Source organism: Carassius gibelio, chromosome A19, assembly GCF_023724105.1.
Source record: "Carassius gibelio isolate Cgi1373 ecotype wild population from Czech Republic chromosome A19, carGib1.2-hapl.c, whole genome shotgun sequence".
In the NCBI taxonomy this organism is placed as follows: Eukaryota; Metazoa; Chordata; class Actinopteri; order Cypriniformes; family Cyprinidae; genus Carassius; species Carassius gibelio.
The window spans coordinates 21,737,074-21,758,786 of NC_068389.1; the positions used below are offsets into that span (position 1 = coordinate 21,737,074).

The window sequence follows — 21,713 nt, forward strand, 5'->3', positions numbered from 1 at the left end:
ATTTAGTTTTTTTTTTTTTTTTTTTTTGTATTGCAGGTATATTCAAACATTTCTACATTTGGCACTTTACTATAGATGAATTTGAAGGATCCCACAATTTTTGGACATCACAGGCATATTGAAATGTTCCTAAATGCATATTTAGGCATAAGACACATGCAAATGTTCCATCATGTGTGCTTTCAAACACTTCTGAAATGGAATTGTTTTGAGAATTATAGATATATTTGAAGACACTGACCTATTCCATTTAAGCGAGCAGCAGTTTTTGGCAGGATAGGCACAGTATGTCAAATATTCATAGACAGCAGGCATTGGTAGAGTGTTCCTGCCAAGATAGCTTTAGATAACCTTTACAGGCCTTTTTTGGGCATCATGGGAACATTTGACTGCTTTTTTGGACATGATGTTTTTGAAGCCTCCAACCTAGACAGTTACTATGAGCAGCATTTTTGGGCAGCTTGGGCACATTGTTTGTCCTTAGCCAATATTTTGGGGGATTATTTTTAGACACATTATTTTGAGGTATTAAGCACATGAAAATGTTACATTGTGGATGCTTTCAAACATTCCTACATTGACCATTTTTGGGCAAAATGTATGTATTTTAATGCTCCAACCCAGACGTTTTCAACAAGCTGCATTTTTTAAGCAGGATAGGTATGTTGAATGTCCATAGGCATCATTGGGGTCAGTTCAAACAGAACTCCTTTTCCATTCCATTGCACTGATTTTCAACTGTTGGATGTGTTTGGATGTTGCATTTGTGTCTTACATCTTTTGAGGCCCGTTAGAATGTTCTTTTGTCTGGATAACCCTAGAGTCCCTTTTAGTGCATCACAGGCATCTTAATTGTGCCTAGAAAGCGTTTTGGGTATCACAGGTGAGCCTGAACATTCCTTCCGACAGCACTTTTGAATTTTAGTAGGCATATTTGAATGTTCCTCATTACTTATGTTTTTGGGCATCATGGGTGAGCAGGAAACATTCTTACAGAGAAAGCATCTTTAGCCATTTAGATTAACTTTTGAACCTGTCCGTGAACCCCAAAAATGCTGTCTAAATCTCACTAGATTCTGGAATAGCCTCTCTCTCTTTATGACTTTTGATCATAGGGAAACCATCTTGTGAGTGTATACAGCCATATTGCTTTGACACACACACTCACACAAACACACACACACACACACACACACACACAGCTGCAGAGGGCAGTGCCTCTGCTCATCACCATACTAATGCAGCTTTAATGAACACATTAAAACCCCTCAAATGTTTCTGATGTTTAATCACCCCTCTGATGTTTAAACGTTCCGCATCTCTCCTTATCCTGTCCTGGTGTGTGTGCCACACACTTTCCCCCCACTGCTTCCTCTTCCTTGTGTCTCCAGGCTTTTTCATTTCACATTCCATGTGACAGTACATCACTGCTACATTTCCATTTTGTGTCAGGCTCACGCTCCCTTTTTCCTGCCTCTCTCTTTCGCGTCTTCATTGTGCTGACACAAGTGACATCTGTATTCTGCGGTCTAGAGTGAGGGAACGAGGAAAGTGTGAGTGCTGGCATCACCGACTCGAGGTTGTTAAGATAGTCACACTCTCCATTGCACTCTCGAATTAATTATCATATTTTCCAGACTATAAGTCGCAATTTTTTTCATAGTGTGGCTGGTCCTGCGACTTATAGTCAGGTTCGACTTATTTATCAAAATTATTTTGACATGAACCAAGAGTAATGAACTAAGAGAAATTAACCAACATAAAACATTACCGTCTCCAGCCGCGAGAGGGCGCTCTATGTTGCTCAGTGCTGTAGACGGTAATGTTTTCTCTTGGTTCTTGGTTCTAAATAAATGCGACTTATAGTCCAGTGCGACTTATATATGTTTTTTTTCCTCATCATGATGTATTTTTGGACTGATGCGACTTATACTCAGGTGCGACTTATAGTCCAAAAAATACGGTACACAGAATTGTTTTCTTTAATTGCCGAAGTGTGATGGATCAAAGAAACTTGAGAGTGATTTATAAGCTCGAATATGATTCCCTTATGAATAAACTGAATATATAAATTATACAATTTTATAATCATCATTTCTTTTTCGTTTTTCTAAAAGTGTTTAGTGTGCCATTTCAAGATGGAGGAATGAAGTTTGGCTAAGCAATACTCCTCACAATATATTAAACGGGGCATTAAACCAGAAGCCCACTGTAGCTGTCACTGCATCCGTCGCTTTTGAAATGAACATAATCTATTATATAGACCCTGACGTGAATTATGGATCAGATATCAAGAACAATTTCTCCCAAAGATTGAAGTGGGAAGACTCATGAGACGTGTCATAAAAACAAGCAGAGCGTCCCGTGCAATGATGGGCTAAAATAAAAAAATGAAAAACGAGCTAATTGAAAGAGTCTTCTTCTCTGGCCATTACCACATAAGTAATGTAAAGAAAACTGCTGACAAATGCCCAAGCAGAGGAGCAGCTTCCACACGCGCAGCGGAGAAAGATACTCTGTTGTGATGTTCACGTTTCGCGTCTGTTCCAGAGGTTCAGTGCTACTCTCGTGCTCCTAGTTGTCATGGCGACTAACAAGAGCATCTCAGCAGCATCCTAAGAGAGCTCCAAACACTGAATATTGAAAACAAGCCACTGGCGAGATGACTGCCGTGTCCTGCCGCCGATCTGGAAGTGTGATAAAAGTGCAGTCGGAGCCGTGGCAGCAGTGCCTTAGGGCACGTCATTCATCCTCCATCCACCCAGTTCCTCTTTCATAGACTCATTCAGTCATTCCTCTGTGAAGTTTATCCTTTTGTTTACCCTTGCTTTTTTCATGCATCCATCACAATTTTTCTTCAAAATAAGTGAAAACATGAATAAATACAAATTTTATTAGTTTATTCTGAATTCCCCCCATTTATTCCATGAGTGCAGTTTAAACACTTTTTTCTCTATTCATTAATTTTTACCCTTTTGTCAATTCTTCATTTTTATCATTCATTCATCCCATTTGTTTATTTATTGATAGTTGACATTTTTTATTTGACCGGTCCATACATCCATCTTTTTCTGTGTACTTTTTATTATTATTATTATTATTAATTCCCTAATTTACACATTCATGTAATCTTTCAGTAGCTACCCTTAATTTTATATTCATCTATGAATTTACCCTTTCTTCCAAAAGTATCTCTATTTATTTTCTAATTTACAGTATATAAATAAAATCCAAATATTATCAATTCACAAATAAATGCGCCTTTCCTTCATTTATTTGTTGTTTCATTCATCCAATTTTTCATTCAAAATTTTGCTTGTTTGTTACTCATTCATTCAGCCTTTTTTGTCTTTTTCTGTATTAATTAATTGATTAGTTCATTTGGTTAGGCAGATATACATTTATTCAAGAAGTTGATCCTTTTTACTCATTACATATTCATATTGTATCCGACTGTTCATACATCTTTTCTCTCTGCTTATTCACTTCCTAATTTATACATCTGTTAAATTCATCTTTCAGCACCCTTGATTTTGCTAAATTCATCTAAATTCATCCATCTACCCTTTTTCCAATGTCTTTTTTTATCTCCTCACAAATGCAGTATACATTCACCCAAGCTATTCATTCATTCATCACCTATTTTTTTCATTCAAATTTCATTCAAAATTTAGTTTGTTTGTTCGTTCGTTCATTCATTCAGCTTTACTTTCTGCATTTGTTTTTTTTAATCCTTCCATTCAGTCTCTTTTCTTCTGTATTCATTCATTGATTTATTCACTTGGTTAGGCAGTCATATCTTGAGTTTTCGGTCGTTCTGTAAATGAATGTCTTTTTTATGTTCATTGCGATTCAGTGTTGTCATTTCTGTTTAATGTTCAGCAGAGAGGGTTTGCTTAAGAATCCCTTAAGTATTCAGCACAAATCACACACACCACCTCAAGTGGAGAGGTGACTAATGGAACTCCCATCTATCACTCTTTATCTCTTACTGCACTCTCTCCTTCTCTTTATCACTTTCACTCAGACTCCTCCTTTATCACCCCGCTTTTTTCCCCTCTTCTCCTCCTGCAGGTTTTTCAGTAACATAACTCTATCTGGACGGGACTATTCCTTTAATAATGATGGTTATCTGGCAAATCCACTCCTGGATGTTATCTCCTACACTGCAGGAAGAGGCTGGGAGGAGGTAGGGGTGGAGCCATTAGTATGCTTAAAAGTGTTTAGACATTCACGGTTATCACTGAACTGTTTTAAATGCAGCTCCCAAGTGAGATCACATTTTGCCTTGTGACTGGTGTAGAATGCATTCGAAATGAACCGTTGTCACATACAGAAGGGACTGAAGTGCATCAAAGAATAAATATATGCACAATCGCATTACATTACAATGCATTTTGTGCAAAGCCCGAAAGTTGCATTGACACAATTATTTTAATTGTATTATAATGTATAAACTGTGTTATTAACGTAACTAAGCTTGATTTTTGATATTTAGTACATTTAGTACATTTACTTACGATATAATGCAGCAAAATTATTAACCTGCAGTTCACTGTAATCTCTCTCTCCTTCTATTAAAAATGTATGAATTCATGGTAAAAAAAAAAAAGTTATAAAAATAAATAGTCTGCAGGTCATACCTTTTTTTTTTTTTTGTACATGCTTATTTATGTTTTATTGTGTAATTCACAACGTTCCTGTTTTTCCAATAACTTGTCTGTTAGTTTAAATTACTCTCGAAAGGGAAATTGTTTACGGGGCAATGCACTTGAATGCAATTGAGTGGCAATTGCAAATGATTGCACATAAAGTACAGCATTTTCCTGGCAAACGTCAATAAGCCATAAGAAATAATAGATTTTTGCAGGAACGTTTTTGGTATTCATGCACTTTTAGTGGCTGGTTTCAGAACCGTGCCAGTGGAGCTGCAGAAATTGAAATCATTCATTGTCGAGCTAGAACAAAAGTCTGTTTTATTATATTTAATGGTCATGTTTACTGACAGATGGTTAACACTTGGGATTGGGAATCATTGTGAGGTTAAAAAGGTGCCATGCTGCAGTAGTTTTGAAAGATTTGGGTTTACATGACTTGTTGAAAGCTAAAATAGCTGTCATTTGGGAAGACAGACATTTTATATGTGCTTCAGCTTCAGTTTCTTACTTAATAAAATTGGCACTACATTCACAAACTGTGTTGAAAATGTCAGATGCCTACACCAGTCATATTCAACGTGCCAGTTTGTAATATTCTGCATCTGTATGAAGTCTGAAGTCATTTTAATGGTATCATCTTATTGTTGTAGGTAGGTTGGTGGGAAAATGGAGTTCTGCGTCTGCGTTATCCTCCCTGGTCCCGTTACGGCCTGTTCCTCAAACCTCTGGATGACTCCCAGCACCTGCGTGTGGTTACTCTGGAGGAGAGGCCGTTTGTCATTGTAGAGCCTGCTGATCCTGGAACAGGCTCTTGTATCAGAGACTCTGTGCCATGCCGTCTGCCACTCAACAACAGGTCAAGGTTCAGTCTGTGGATTTTTAGACTGGAAATGTTCAACCTTTGGGGTTATCACTTTGGCAAATGTGTCAGTGAATATGCAGATATTGCAAATTACATTCACATTACCCCAGGGGCATTCATTTCCTGTCCTGTCATTGGCACTTACGGAATTTAAATAAATTAGAAATGCACATATAAATGGAAGAGGTTGATCAATGATAGTTCTGTGTTAGAGCACTTTACTTCATTCACTTTATGTAAATGCAGAATTTCTCAAAATCACAAGAAAAAATCTATATTACTTATTTCTACGACGGCGTTTTAGTTCCATGTTATAAAAAAATGTAAATCTAAGATTACGAGATTGAAGTCGAATATTACAAAAATAAAGTCGAAAATTTCGAGAATAAAGTCGTAATACTATGAGAATAAAGTCAAAATATTAGGAGAATAAAGTCGAAATGTTTCGAGAATAAAGTCGTAATACTATGAGAATAAAGTCAAAATATTAGGAGAATAAAGTCGAAATGTTTCGAGAATAAAGTCGTAATACTATGAGAATAAAGTCAAAATATTAGGAGAATAAAGTCGAAATGTTTCGAGAATAAAGTCGTAATACTATGAGAATAAAGTCAAAATATTAGGAGAATAAAGTCGAAATGTTTCGAGAATAAAGTCGTAATACTATGAGAATAAAGTCGAAATATTAGGAGAATAAAGACGAAATGTTTCGAGAATAAAGTCATAATACTATGAGAATAAAGTCGAAATATTACAAGAATAAAGTCGAAATATTACGAGATTAAAGTCGAAATATTATGAGAATAATTTTTCACATATTTCAAATTTTCACAAAGAAAACAGTTTAATTAAATGAATTGTTACACATAAATACAGCGATCTGATCATTAAAGAGCTTGAAAAACATTATTGTAAGACACAATTTGTGTTTCGCTATAAAACTGATTTTGAAAGCTGAGAAATTAAAAGTAGGTCTATCAAAAGCACAAATCTTATTGCTATTGGGTGGCTGGCACTCTACAAATAACGAATGCAATGGAAAATATGAAATATTATTTCCAAGCATAGTGTCCCTGCAAATATGACACAGTATGATTTCTGCTAATAATGCCACATATATTTGTATTGTATTAAAAAAGTGTTAAATAATAGAGCTACAGCAGCCCCCAAAGGAATGTCGATTGGGTGTGTGAGCTCATGTTAAGATAAAAAGTTGTACCTGCTCAGTCTGTTAATAAATATCATATTCTTGACAATAAGCTGTTTCCGTGTGTCCTTAAAACTGACTCTTCCTCATCCTAGTAAGGTGATACAGCCATTCGAATGCAACAATATTCAAATCAATTCCGGTGGCCTGCAACTTCTCCCATGCTCTCAGTCCAGGACATTTACATGCCACATAAAAGCCTACTCTCAAAATAATATAACTTTAATTTCTACGATTTAAATTCTTAAAATATTTTGACTTTATTCTCGTAGTATTACGACTTTATTCTCAAAGTATTTCGACATTATTCTTGTAATTTCGACTTTATTCTCATAATTTCGACTTTATTCTTGAAACATTTCGACTTTATTCTCGAAGTATTTTGACTTTATTCTTGTAATATTTCGACTTTTTACTCAGGTGCACTCAGGGCGTGTCCAAATCCACTTTTGCTATTTTAACGACGGAAAAACGACGTTAAAATCTAAACGGTCTAAACGGGTTTGTAACTTTTCTCTTAATGAGTAATGGGTGTTCTTGGGGTGTAACGTGCAATAAACCAATCAGACTCTCATCTTCCATTCCCTTTAAGAGCCAGTTGCACTCGTGCCATGACGGATTTGCTATTTACACGGCGGAATTTGGCAAGTGCAAAGACAGAACGCGTCTCCGAGATGAAACGGAGCTGCTCGTGTGCGAGCAAACAGATAGCCTAATTCTGATACATGCGATGACTATCCATTATGACATGTAGGCATATATATATATATATATATATATATATATATATATATATATATATATATATATATATATTTATTTAATTAGCCTACACATTTTTTTTACTTTTTAATATTTGGCATGTTTGTGTGCTGCTGTGCATCCCTGTGTTTAATAAGTAGCGTGTAAGCACTTTGTGGACCTGCCTATGCTAACATGCTCTTTAAATAACAAAGAAAAAACATTGCGCCACACTTTAGACCAGATTTGAGTTGGTCTATGTCGCAGTCTATTTTCAGCTCCTTAAAATAGCAATGTGCCAGTAATGCGCCTGAACACACCTCTTTTTTAAACCAGCATGCCCATGGGCACACAAATGGGTGCAGATGCATTTGCTAATTAAACGACGTGGTGCTGGACGGGAAAATGCAAACGGCGCCGGACTGAAACTAGCAAACAGTCTTACGCCTTGCGTCGCATTGCACCGGGTGTATGATAGGGCCCTTAGATTTTATTTTTTTTACGTGGCACTAAAATGCTGTGGTATATTTCAAATTGTGGAACTTTTTTTTATTTTTATGAATAGACACTTTACTATATATAGTAATGACTGCTTTTTGGCCACCAGTGTATATTTTACAGTAATTATTACTAGTGATCGACCGATATTGGTTTTTTATAACCGATACCGATACCGATTATTTGTATGTTTATGTACCCGATAACCGATATGCAGAACCGATATTTATTTACTGTTATACTTCTGTTTCTGACAATTATTACAACACAAATGAGCTGAAAAAAACATTTTATTTATAAAAATCACTCCCCCCTTGCATACAAAAAAAAAAAAAAAACATTCTATAATACACAAATAAATAGAGAGGTCTGAGTCCAAAAAATTTAAGCGCACTGTTACTAAGTGTCTTTGTTTTAAAATAAAAGCTTTGATGAGGTAAAAAAATAAAAACAGGTAAAAAAATAAAACACAAAAATGATTCTAACATATTGGTGGGGGCGGGAGGGCTATATAGGAGTCCCAGTTAAGCAGAACTAGGTTTTAGTGTAGAAAACAGAGTCTTTCAGCATTCTGCCCTGTAAGCCTGCTTCCTTCAAAAATGTCATGCAGTGGCCGTGCTTGAGGCTTCCTGATCATCAACCCAGTCAGGTGCTGAGCAATATGAACGAACTTTTTTTCCCGAGACTATATAAAGTTAAACAGCACTTGTCAGTTGGCATTTTATGATCTAAATTTAATCTAACGTTAAATCATGAAATGCCAACTGACAAAGTGCTGTTTGACTAGGCCTATAACTTAATCAACCGCGATCGCGCATGGGGATAATAAATAATTAATTTCCACAAAGCGGTAGGCTATATTTATATGTGTATTAGCGAAATAATTGTTATGTAGTAAATGATAATATAATCTAGGGTGTTTAAACAAGATAATCTTGTCAAAAGTTTCATTCAGTCGCCGTGCTTAGATCATCCGTCAGTTGCTAAGCAATATGAACAAACTTTCTCTTCTAGACTAATGGTGAGCAAATACAACAGATAGAGAATTAAATTCAACGCTTTTATTTTCAACATGCACTCATTCATGTCTGTTTTATTTAATTCATGTAAAGATACGTCTTTATTGGGGCAGGACATGATGAATTACACTACGTGACTCAATGAGTTCGTCTCAATTGTTTAGAAACAAGCTGCATAAATTAACTATATCAGGAATTTATGTCTCAGATCTCATTTGTGCATGTCTGTTATGTTAAATAAAGTTGATTAATTAAAGCAAACCAAGTAGAACATATATTTACCTGTGCACTGAGTTGTTGTTGACTGATCTCCTCAGACGCCCGGGCTGCAATGGCGGAAATCTCAAAACGGCCACAAGATGGCGCCGTAAATCGGCGAATCCGATATTACAAAACCGATACCCGATTATGGAAAAATGCTTAAATATCGGGAAAAATATCGGTAAACAGATACATCGGTCGATCACTAATTATTACTGTGGTGCAGTCATTTTAATTAGGCAAAATAAATACAAACATATAAATAATTCAATCTTTAGATAATGACATTTTCCTGTTTGATCACTGCTCCAGTTTCTATTAAATAGTGCTTGTTTTTAAAACAGTAGAAGATTTACTTTAAAGAACCTTATACTTTATGCTGATAGACCTCAGATTATGTGTTAGCCCTAGGTGACAAATCACAGAATTCTAAGCAGGGATGTTCATTTAGTTTCTTTTACTTGGTTTCTCTAGATTATTTCTTTCTTTTGTGTCACTGTCCCCTTTCTGTTTTTTTCCCCTTTTCTATGTCTTTCTCTTCTTCTTTTCAATTACAGCATGGTTGTTGAGGTCATTCACTCCACGAAGCACTGCTGCAAAGGCTTCTGTATTGATGTTCTCAAGCGCCTGGCTAAAATAGTAGGCTTCACCTATGACCTCTATCTGGTGACCAATGGCAGGCATGGAAAGAACATAGATGGAGAGTGGAATGGAATGGTCGGGGAGGTCAGGCCCTCATTTTATCTCTCAACTATCTGTTCACCTTGATTTTATTATCACAAAGTTGACTGAATTCAGGTGCAGCAGGTTTTTTTTTTTTTTTTGTATTGAATTGTAACAACGATAAGGCACCAGGCCATAATATGGAGGCAAATGTTTTTGAATTTTTTTTTTTTTTTTTACGTTTAAACTAAGCTACATTCTGATTAAACTGAATTTAACATTCAGATTTAATATTCAGAATAAGTAGTCCATAAAGGTTAGTTACTACTTTGACAAACTTTTTAAAATCCACTTTCTCTGTTCGTAAAGAGATTAACCTCTTTCCCCACCAGGTGGTGTCCAAGCGGGCTGACATGGCAATCGGCTCCTTGACTATTAATGAAGAGAGGTCAGAGGTTGTGGAGTTCTCTGTTCCGTTTGTGGAGACTGGCATCAGTGTCATGGTCTCTCGCAGCAATGGCACAGTGTCACCATCTGCTTTCCTAGGTAAGGGAATAGGAGGGAGCACCAGACTTCATTTTTACTTTTAGGCATTTGGCAGACACTTATCCAAAGTAAAACAATGTATTTGTATGCACCTTTCCTTCGGAATCAAGCCCTTGACCTTGATTTTGCCAGCACTATGCTGTCCCAGTTGAGCTACAGGTTTAAAATTTATTTAGATTTAGTGTTATATATCATGTTTACTGTAAAATTTTGTATTTCCAAAATTTTTTGCTGATTATCTTTTGACTCTTTAGGCACACTGCCAAATGGTAATATTTAATAAGGATCTTTATATAATCTTGTACTTCGCAATCCAACTTGGCCTCTCCCTAACAATTAACTTTTTTATTAATAGTTAAGATGGTCTTGTCATCGTCCAATTTTCCTTGATATACATATACAGTACAGACCAACAGTTTGGACACACCTTCTCATTCAAAGAGTTTTCTTTATTTTCATGACTATGAAAATTGTAGATTCACACTGAAGGGATCAAAACCATGAATTAACACATGTGGAATAATATATGGAATTATATACATAACAAAAAAGTGTGAAACAACTGAAAATATGTCATATTCTAGGTTCTTCAAAGTAGCCACATTTTGCTTTGATTACTGCTTTGCACACTCTTGGCATTCTCTTGATGAGCTTCAAGAGGTAGTCCCCTGAAATGGTCTTCCAACAGTCTTGAAGGAGTTCCCTGAGAGATGCTTAGCACTTGTTGGCCCTTTTGTCTTCTGTCTGTGGTCCAGCTCACCCCTAAACCATCTCGACTGGGTTCAGGTCCGGTGACTGTGGAGGCCAGGTCATCTGGCGCAGCACCCCATCACTCTCCTTCTTGGTCAAATAGCCCTTGATGCCTTCAGTGTGACTCTACAATTTTCATAGTCATGAAAATAAAAAGAATGAAAAAATGTGAGAAAGTTTGTTAAACATTGTGATGTTCCTGTAGCACCTACTGCTATGTAAATGCCATGGATCCCAACATTAAAAAAAAATACTGAAAAGTATTTTAATAAGGTCCCTTATCATTTCAAATCTGATTTAAAAAGTTTGTATAGCACCTTTTTTTCCATAGATTAGCTGTTTAAGTCAGGCTTTGCAAAGAGGCAGATCAATTGGCTGTTTAATTCTAAGGGTTTTAGATAGTGTGGGCAATACTCAGTAAAATCTAAACTATAGACATATTGACACACATATATACATATACATATATATATATATATATATATATATATATATATATATATATATATATATATATAAATGTCATGATCCCTTTAAATAGTTTGGATTGTCATCCATTCATTTGTATATTTTTTCCACCATTATAGAGCCGTACAGCCCAGCTGTGTGGGTGATGATGTTCGTCATGTGCCTGTCTGTGGTAGCAGTGACCGTCTTCATATTCGAATTCTTCAGCCCTGTTGGATATAACCGAAGCTTACAGAGTGGAAAGAGTATGTTGTTTATAAATTTAAAGGTTTTGCTCGTGGTAGATTCATAACTGCAATCAGAAATGAAGGATTTGTTTACAGATTGTTATTATCATTGTAAGCACGTTCCAGAGTTTACCTCGAGCTGTGTTCCTCCTTTTCTCATGTGTCTTTTTGTTGTCTACCTTTATACTTGCTGTTATCACTGTCTATGTCATAATTAAACATGTCTCACTTGGCCTTCATGTGTTATTCTTCCCTCAGAGGCAGGAGGTTCAAAGTTCACCATAGGGAAGTCTATTTGGCTGCTGTGGGCTCTGGTGTTTAATAACTCTGTTCCGGTGGAAAACCCAAGAGGCACCACCAGTAAGATAATGGTGCTGGTCTGGGCTTTCTTTGCTGTCATCTTCCTAGCCAGCTACACTGCTAACCTGGCTGCCTTCATGATCCAAGAAGAGTACATCGACACTGTGTCTGGCCTCAGTGATAAGAAGGTAGACAATGATACAAGTGATTTTATTTTGTAACAAATTTCCAGTTTTTTTTGTTACCACGTTGAGCTGGTTGAGTTTATGCAGGTCATACTTGTGTGGAAACATCATGTAATGAATATGATTGTTTTATATTTGCATGATAATACATTTTTATTTGCAAATAAAATAATTGTTATATTAAGGATTTTTTGTTGCAGTTTATAAATGTATAATTATTTATTATTTATAATTATTGGATATAGAATTGTTTCTGCCTATTTTATGGCTTGGGTGACCATTTATCACTAACTTAAAGGGATATTCATAGATTATAGTAAAACAGGACCCTTTCAGAGCTAGCAAGTATTAAATATATTTTTGTATTAATTGATTCATTATTCATTCCACACATTAAGTACAGATTTTTACTAGTTACTATTTACTTTATACTATTAGTTTAGTTTAGCTAAAGCAACATTCCGTGATTTTGTTTGTCATCTTTTTTTAAATTAAAATGTATTTTAATTTAAATTTATCTTGCTTTTTATTTCAACTTTATATCAATTACTGAAGACATTTTTAGTAGTTTTAGTTAACAGTAACAACATGGTTATCAGTCGTAAAATGAAAATAAATATTGGCTTATTGGTATCGGTCAAAATCAGTGGATTTTAAAACACATCATGTCCCATTCACTGGACATGATGTGAACTAAGCTGAGCTGTGAGCAAAATTTAGTATAAGCTTAATTAATGGTTGTGCAGCAATAAATTACATTGCAGTGATATGGATACACACTATAAATATTTTTTTTTAATGGGTCTCATTTGCATTTGAACCAGACATTTGTTTTTGTGGAGCAGTTGGGGCCAAATTATGCAAATAAATATTCTGCCTATAATCATATGAAACAATGACTTGATTTTCATTCTTTTTACTCCCACCACAGACTTTTCCATTCAAAGTTAGCCAAATTACTAATTGTGTGAATTTCAGTAGCCTTAAATGTAATCTTTTAGTTCAGAAACCTAATTTCCTAATGTTGTTTTCAGTTTCAGCAGCCCACAGAGCAGTATCCTCCCTTACGCTTTGGCACTGTCCCAAATGGGAGTACGGAGGAGAATATACGGAGCAATTACCCCAACATGCATCAGTACATGGTGCGTAACAATCAGAGAGGTGTGGAAGAGGCCATCGACAACCTTAAAACTGGGTGAGTGAATGACGACCATCGTGAAAGACAACACTAATTCATAGGCATAACCTGTATAATGAAGTGTTTTAGTAGTAGCCAACGCGGCAAATGAAAAATCGGCCAAACTTGAGCTTTAATCCTGATCCTAAATCAGACCACAAAAGTGCTTTGTCCCAATGAATCACGATGTTCTTTTAAGCAGAGGGGGAAAACAGATGTGCTTACAAGTAATTGACTGATATGGGTGACATGATGGATCACAACAGAGGAGTTAATTAATTTGGTGACTGTCACTTTTCACCGCTATTTTGAAGGAGGGTGTAAAGATTGTCTTTCCTCCTTAGTGCTATGTCACTGAAAGGACAAAACATTCAGCGGGCATTGCTACTTCCACAGGATGCTATGTCTTCAACTGGATTTGTGCTTGCAGGGCAAGTGTGGTATTGATATTATCTCTTTAATGTACTGCAGTCAAACTTAGATTTGACATTTATTCATCTAGCTCTCGCTTTTAGGCAAGGCAAGGTAAGTTTATTTATAAAGCACAATATTAATTCAAAGTGCTTTACATAAAATAATGTTTTGTTACAAGATCCAAGATAGCGACACGGTTGGACGCAGCGGCTACTCCGGGTCCCGAAAACTGTGTTTTTATCTGTTAGTCTTGTTTCCTCATCTTCGAACAGTCTCATCTTATCGCAAAATCATCGGATAAACATTCTGAAACACATCTATGATTGACAGAGACTTCTGGAAATTGGCAGTGTGTACAAACATAAGCTTTCGCCGGTGACTACTGAGAAGCTACGAGGCCTCTGTCTGCTGCTGAAGTCGAAACCCTGAGACCGCGGCCTGGCCTACTGACGCTACCCGCACAAAACGTTGATGGTGTGAGAGGGTACAGAAGCATGGCAAGCATGGAGACACACGAGCTAGGCTATAGGCTAACTCCATTAGACCAGCAATTCCATCACTCATGCTCACAAACACTCCCTCTCTGGAAAATAAACTGGACTTAGTCGGCCTACACAACATGAGACAAGGGTATGTTGTGTGTTTGTTTTCACTGAAACATGGCTAAATGACACCATCTCAGACTCCGCTATTCAGCTGCACGGACTTGCCTGCTACCGAACGGACAGAGACACAGCACTGTCTGTTTTGGCCAGCACTTGACCAACTAATACTAGCACTTTTTTTTTCTTGTTTATCCTATTCTAGGGGGGGGGGGGTGGATCGTAGCTACGGGTTCTGTGTTAGACTAACTGAGACTTGACATGGCACTTATATACTGTTGTCATTCTCTCATTGGTCTGATTGGTTCTATTGTTCTCATTTGTAAGTCGCTTTGGATTAAAGCGTCTGCTAGATGATTAAATGTAAATGTAAAACACGCGGGGGTGGCTTGTGTGTGTACGTCCGTTCTATCTGCCATGGCAGTTCACGGCCATTTTTATTGTCACAGCCTACATTTCCCCATGTGCAAACGCCAAGGACGTGCTTTGTGAGCTGTACAGCACCATCAGCAATCAAAAAATAAATAACCCAGACGGATTTTCGTTATAGCTGGTGACTTCAACCACGCAAACTTAAAGACAGTTTCGCCAAAGTTCTACCAACATGTGAACTTTGCAACAAGGGAAAAAAAAAAAACACACTGGACTTTGTCCACAAGGCTGTACCCTGCCACTATTTAGGGTACTGGGATCACATATCTGTTATGCTAATTCCAGTTCAAAGACTCATCTCAATTTGGCCAGATGAATGGCATCCACCTACAATAATGACACAGACCGGAAGGAATACACTGAAACAGTGAAGCCGTGGATGACAGCAGAGGTTCGTGGACTCCTAAAGACCAGAGATGAAGCATTCAGATCAGGAGATAAAGCAGACCTCAAAACAGCAAAAGCCAATCTGTCCTGTGGCAACAAAAATGCAAAACAGTCATATGCTAAAAAAAAAATAAAAAAAAATCAACAATCACTTCACAGATAGCAGAGACACATAGAGCCTATTGCAAGCCATTCAGACCATCACAGACTACAAGCCCCTGACACAGGCCTGTGACAGTGACACATCCCTCCTGGATGCACTCAACCACTTTTATTCATGGTTTGAACTGCAGAATGAAACACCTGCACAAAAACTGCCCATACCTCCCAACGACCAGGCGCTCTGTCTGTCTCCAGTTGACGTTAGGAAGACCCTATCTAGGATTAACCCGGACAAGGCTGCAGGTCCCGACAACTTACCTGGCCGTGTACAGAAAGACTGTGCTGCACAGCTAAAAGATGTCCTAACAGATATCTTCAACACCTCGCTGAGCCAGACAGTCATCCGCCATCCATAGCAATCATACCGCTACCAAAGAAATCACTTGTGTCATGTCTAAACAACTACCATGCCATAGCACTGACTCCAATTATGATGAAGTGCAAAAATCCCACAACAGCTCATTAATAAACTAAACTTGTTGGCCTAAATACTTCCTCTGTAATTGGATCCTGGACTTTCTAACTGGAAGTCATCAGTCAGCTACGACACCTCTAGCACAACCACACTGAGCACAGGTGCTCCACAAGGCTGTGTGCTTAGCCCGCTGCTCTTCACGCTGCTGACCCATGACTGCACTGCCAAGTTCAGCTCCAACCACATCATTAAGTTCGCGGATGACACAATTGTGGTAGGTTAAACATAAATTGTAAGGCCAAACAAAGGTGATTGAACTCCAAGATGAAAATAACAGCATTTCAACGACACGGCGACAAATACACTCTACAAACACAACTCTTTCTCTTCTCCGTTGGAGCGCAACAACACCACGCCCCCTACACTGCCACTCTGAGAGGCTCTTTTTATACCCAATCATGTTGCCAATTGACCTAATAAGTTGCAAATTCGTCCTCCAGCTGTTCCTTATATGTACATTTAACTTTTCTGGCCTCTTATTACTACCTGTCCCAACTTTTTTGGAATGTGAAGCTCTCATGAAATCCAAAATTAGCCAATATTTGGCATGACATTTCAAAATGCCTCACTTTCAACATATATGTTGAATATGTTATCTATATTCTATTGTGAATAAAATATAAGTTTAAGATTTGTAAATTATTCCATTCCTTTTTTGCTCACAATTTGTATAGTGTCCCAACTTTTTTGGAATCTGTTTTTTATTAAAATACTGCTATTCAGGTCTATAACTCCTCCCCGAACTTCCCTCTGCCCTGTATCTTAGTCTCTCATTGGCTGTAGGTCATCACTCTGATAATTTGCCAGAATCAGAATTTAAGCAAATATCATTTATCATCTTAATGAGTGCTGTCTCTGTGCTGTGATGCAGTCGGAAACCAGATTTGAAAATTGTCCAGGTATCCATTTGAGTTTAAGTATTTGTTCAGCTGATTAAAGACTACCTTTTCAATTATCTTGCCTATAAAAGGAAGATTTGATATTGGTCTATAGTTTCTCAATATGGTGTTATCAAGATTGCTCTTTTTCAGAAGGGAGTTAACTGCAGTTTTACAGTTAACAGTTAAGCACCCTTTTGAAAAAAATATGTGTGAAGTGTCAAGATAGCAGGTTGACAATTTGAGGTGCTGTACTATTTCTTCCAAAATTTTGCTACCAGTTTCTTCGAAGGCAGACATAGTATCTTATTTTTGATATTGCAATCAAATGTGTCTGACCTCTGCATAACTTGGGGATGTGCTAATCACCTTCCTGAAATCATCGATCTTCTCAGAAAAGAAGGAATCAAACTCCTCACACTTTCTGATGGAGAGCATTTCACTGGCAATCTGACTTTGGTTTTTGGGGTTTGTCAGTGTCTCAACAGTAGCAAAAAGAGTGTGAGTGTTGTTTAAATTACTTAAAAGTTAAGTTACATTTGCTCAGCTTTTCTGCATTGCCTTTTCATACTCTGTACTGCGGTTGATTTTCTTCAAGCTGATTACTGTCTGCTTGTCTTCTTGCTTACTTTCACAGGAGCTATGTCATCAATAACATTGTTAACTTTTGAGTTAAAGGAATCAAGGAGAAAATCAACAGAGTCTGCAGAAATGCTTGGTTTTAGAGATATAGCCTCCATAAATAGCACAGTGTTTTCATTAATGCATCTCTTTCTGACAGAGACAGATTTAGATTCAGTGGTAGCAGAGATCAATATATATATAAAAAAATATAGAAGGGATCAAAAGTGATTTTATCCAAAGTGACTTATAAATCACAAGCAATTTGCCATAACAGGGCAGTCTTTTTAAATGTTCAGGGGAACTTATACTACCGTTCAGTACTTTTTATTCAACAAGGATGCATCAAATCTTTCCAAATTTAAGACCTTTACATTATTTCAAATGAATGCTGTTTTTAAATATATGCTTTTAAATATTCTATTTGTCAAAAAATGTAGCATGGTTTCCGCAAAAATATTAACATCTGTTTTTAGCATTGATGTCAGTAAGAGATGTTTCTTGAGCAACAAATCAGCATATTAGAATGATTTCTGTGGGATCATGTGTCAGTCAGTGATGACTGGAGTAATGATGCTGAAAATTCAGCTTTGGAATAAAAACTCATCAAATGATTAAATTACATTTTTAAATATCTAAAATTATAAATCAGTTACTTAATTGATAACTTAATTGTGATAATATTTCACAATATTTGTGTTTTTATTGTAATATACTGTTGTTGTTTTCTTTATAAGACTAATGCAGCCTTATTGAGCATAAGATACTAATGAAAAAAACTATGTGTACTAAAAAAATAAATGTATTTTTGGCTGTTCTAATTATTATTATAATTTTTTTAATGTTTTTCTTTCTTTTCTTTTTTTTACACAATATATTTAAAATCTCCAAATGACTTGCTCTGACTTGTTTTTAGTGTAAATATATCTGTTCAAGTTTAATGCTGTCACACTAAATATGATCTTTGTTGTTTTTATGCCATAAAAATGCTGCTCTAAATACAAAAACAAATCATATAGTTGGATGGTTGGGTGTATAATTCAAATCTAGACACTAGTGTCATTACCTTTAATACATTAATATGAAAGGCTAATAATCACACCTGCTTTTATACTTGTCATGATACACTGTTGAGGGAACACGCTGGATTCAGGAGTAAACATTTAACAGCTTTTTAATCAAGGAAACACTGGGAATAATTCATAACAGGAGCTTGATCAGCACACATAGACAACAAGTAGACCCAACAGAGACTGACTGCACAGACTGGGACTTAAGGATGATTGGGGAAACACAGGAGCATGGGATGCCCAATCAAACTAAAAAGACAGAACGCAGACAGGAACAAGACCAAATAATAATAATAGGATATACATATGAAAGATGTTGCATTATTTGTCTACCAGATAATCAAAATGAACGCAGTGTCTAAAAATCCTGTAAAAGTTAAGGATATTCAGTGAAAATTGTTCGCAGTGTTTTACAAATAACTGATACATATGCATAAAACACAAATTTCTTTCTTGGCAAGTCGCGATAGCTGGTGTTGTTCATTGCTTAGGCATCGACCAATAAAATGTCTTCATTCGCACCAAAGCCTCGCCCCTGGCTCTGCTCTCTCACACCTGCATACAAGTGCACAAGTGAGTTTTGCAACTGGAATAGTGCAAAAGGGGTAGCAAAAGTCAGAGCGCTAGGATTTGAAGTTGTATTGCCAGATCTGAGAGGTTTTAAGTGCCGACTTGACGTTGTGCAGCGAAACTGAAGTAAAGCGCAAAAGTAAATATGTCTTAAACATTTGTGTATGTAATTTTCTTCATGTGAATGTCATTCTACACATTTGCAACTATTAATCTACAACTTCCAATTCAAAAACACTGGTGTTTTGATCACTGTCTGTGAGTGCAAATTGAAAGATTCAGCTTTTCACATCAGAGCTGTGAGTGTAAATTTCAACTTACAAATTCTAATGTTAATATGAAGTTCTCACATTCAGATCAATAAGCTCTCGACTTTTGCTACTGTAATATCTTCATACCATGATTGTTCGAGAATTAATAAACAGTAGTGTGGTGTCACTTATACTGCCTCACTGCCAAAGGATCTGTGTGCACAGATGTGTGTGTTTACGGCTGTCCTATCTAAAGCTCAAGTCACTGCATTATGCATACAAAGGGCATGAATAAGCATCCCATTGCAAAAAAGGTTATGTTTGGGGGCTAGAATGTCCAATGGCAGTGTTTAGGCTTTACATTTGCACGTCATCCATAAGCACTTGGTTTGTGTAATAGTTGTAGCCTGCAGAGTGAGACTTTAAATTTCAAGCTGTGCAATGCAAGGCAGGCCTGCCAGCCCATAAGTCAACAAGTCAGGTCTCCAGCTAGGTGATATCTGATTCTCAGAGGCACTTGTTTACCTCAACAGCCTGCCTACTGCTTTTACTGCCTTCCTATTTTACTTGGGTTGCACTGTGGGCCAGTGTGCTGTCATACACCTGTCTGTGTATGTTCTGTTCATTTGGTTTCACCCTTACTGAAATGTGTGACTCATTTGCCCCCCAAGGGCTCTGTTTTGTTGGATACAATGCTTCTGACAAAAGCTGCCACCTTGAATGCTAATGTGGTGCTTTCTGGTCTTGGAGGGCCAAGTTGAGCTTGTTAATAACCTCAAGGTGTGCTAAGCAGGAGGGTTGAAGAGTAGCCAGTAATAAGCTGTCAATTTAATTTTTTGCTGCAAAGGTTGACATGTTACAAGGAGGGAAAAATATGATCAAAGAAAAGAGACATACCAGTTCACCTGACTCAGATAAGGCAGAAAGCTTTCTTGAATTCTGAAAAGCAACTTACTTTTATGTCTTTACTGTAAGTAATTCACCTGCTGAATTATTTAGCAGTGTGAATATGGAGTTATAAGATTAAAGTGAAAAGTGTTAAAGAAAAAATCGCATTATTTGAAAAAGAGAATGGCACCTTTTTATAATGCAGCAATTTCAGTCTGATTGCTTAGAAAAGTAATTGCTCAAAATGCTGTATTCTAAGCATCACATTTCAAGCTGTTACTCAACTGTCTCCACCATGGAAGAAATGTGTATTTGTGACTGCACAGACAAAACTTGGAATTATTATTATTATTTTTTTTTACATCAGGTTTATTTGAAGACCAGTGTATGCACAAATTAGCTCTCCTAGTATGTGCTTCTCATTTCAGCAAAGCAAGCAGCCAGACAATATCAACACTCTTTGGAGATATTCTGCAAAGTGCTTGTGCGCATATATTATCACATTTATGGCAAAGAAACTACATGATGAGGTATTTGATTATCCACCTGCATATAAAAACAGAGTATGTATGCATGTAGTAACTGTTTCTTTGATGCTTATTAATGCATACCTAGTACCTTATAATTGACATTCCTTCACACTTTCTATAGATTTATCTCTGTATTTTTATGAAGTGAAAACACATAAATGCAGTTATTTATTGAAATGCATTTTCAGTGCACCTGACGTATCTGTTTTAAATGTCCTCGAGAAACTAGATTTTTAATGCAAATAATAGATAAAAGTAACCTTTAAGTAGTAATTTAAAAACTGTGATTTTATTTTATTTTCTAAATGGTGCTGCACATGGCTGCCTCGGTTTGTAAGTCCTTGGTACTGTTACTATTTTTCTTTGTTTGTCCTGTTTTAAGTAATTTTTTTTTCCAATCAGCTTTACTAAAGATGAGCTCTTAGACATCAGTAATGGCATGCCAAATAATTTTTTGCCAACTTTTGATCATTAAGACATTTTACTGGATATTTCAGTTAGAGGAGCTGTGATCCTATAGAAGTGCTCCAAGTGAAACAAATGAGAGAAGTGGTATGCTCATAAAATTCCGATTTGAGCAGCTTGCTGTCTGGAGCAGTCACAACAACCTGGAACTGAACATGCTTAAAACTGTGAAGATGACTATGGACTTTAAGAGTAACCCCCTGCACTCCCCCCTTCCACCATCATGAATAGCATTGTGGCAGTTGTGGAGTCATTCAGATTCCTGGGCACCACCATCTCACAGGACCTGAAGTGGGACAATCACATTGATTCCATTGTAAAAAAGGCCCAGTAGAGGATGTACTTCCTTCGTCAGCTGAAAAAGTTCAACCTTCCATAGGCGCAGATGACAGTTTTACTCAGCTGT

General features: G+C 36.7%; 1 protein-coding gene across 2 annotated transcripts in view; it reads left to right on the forward strand.

Moving 5' to 3' along the window:
• LOC127934915 (glutamate receptor ionotropic, NMDA 2D-like) overlaps positions 1-21,713 on the forward strand; it is a 74,437-nt gene that overhangs the window by 39,108 nt on the left and 13,616 nt on the right. For both annotated transcript variants that reach the window (XM_052532464.1, XM_052532465.1), the window contains 7 exons: positions 4,075-4,189; positions 5,309-5,514; positions 9,804-9,972; positions 10,302-10,455; positions 11,793-11,918; positions 12,159-12,388; positions 13,420-13,580. In XM_052532464.1, the coding sequence (XP_052388424.1) occupies positions 4,075-4,189; positions 5,309-5,514; positions 9,804-9,972; positions 10,302-10,455; positions 11,793-11,918; positions 12,159-12,388; positions 13,420-13,580 (1,161 nt within the window). The remainder of the gene's footprint in view (positions 1-4,074; positions 4,190-5,308; positions 5,515-9,803; positions 9,973-10,301; positions 10,456-11,792; positions 11,919-12,158; positions 12,389-13,419; positions 13,581-21,713) is intronic.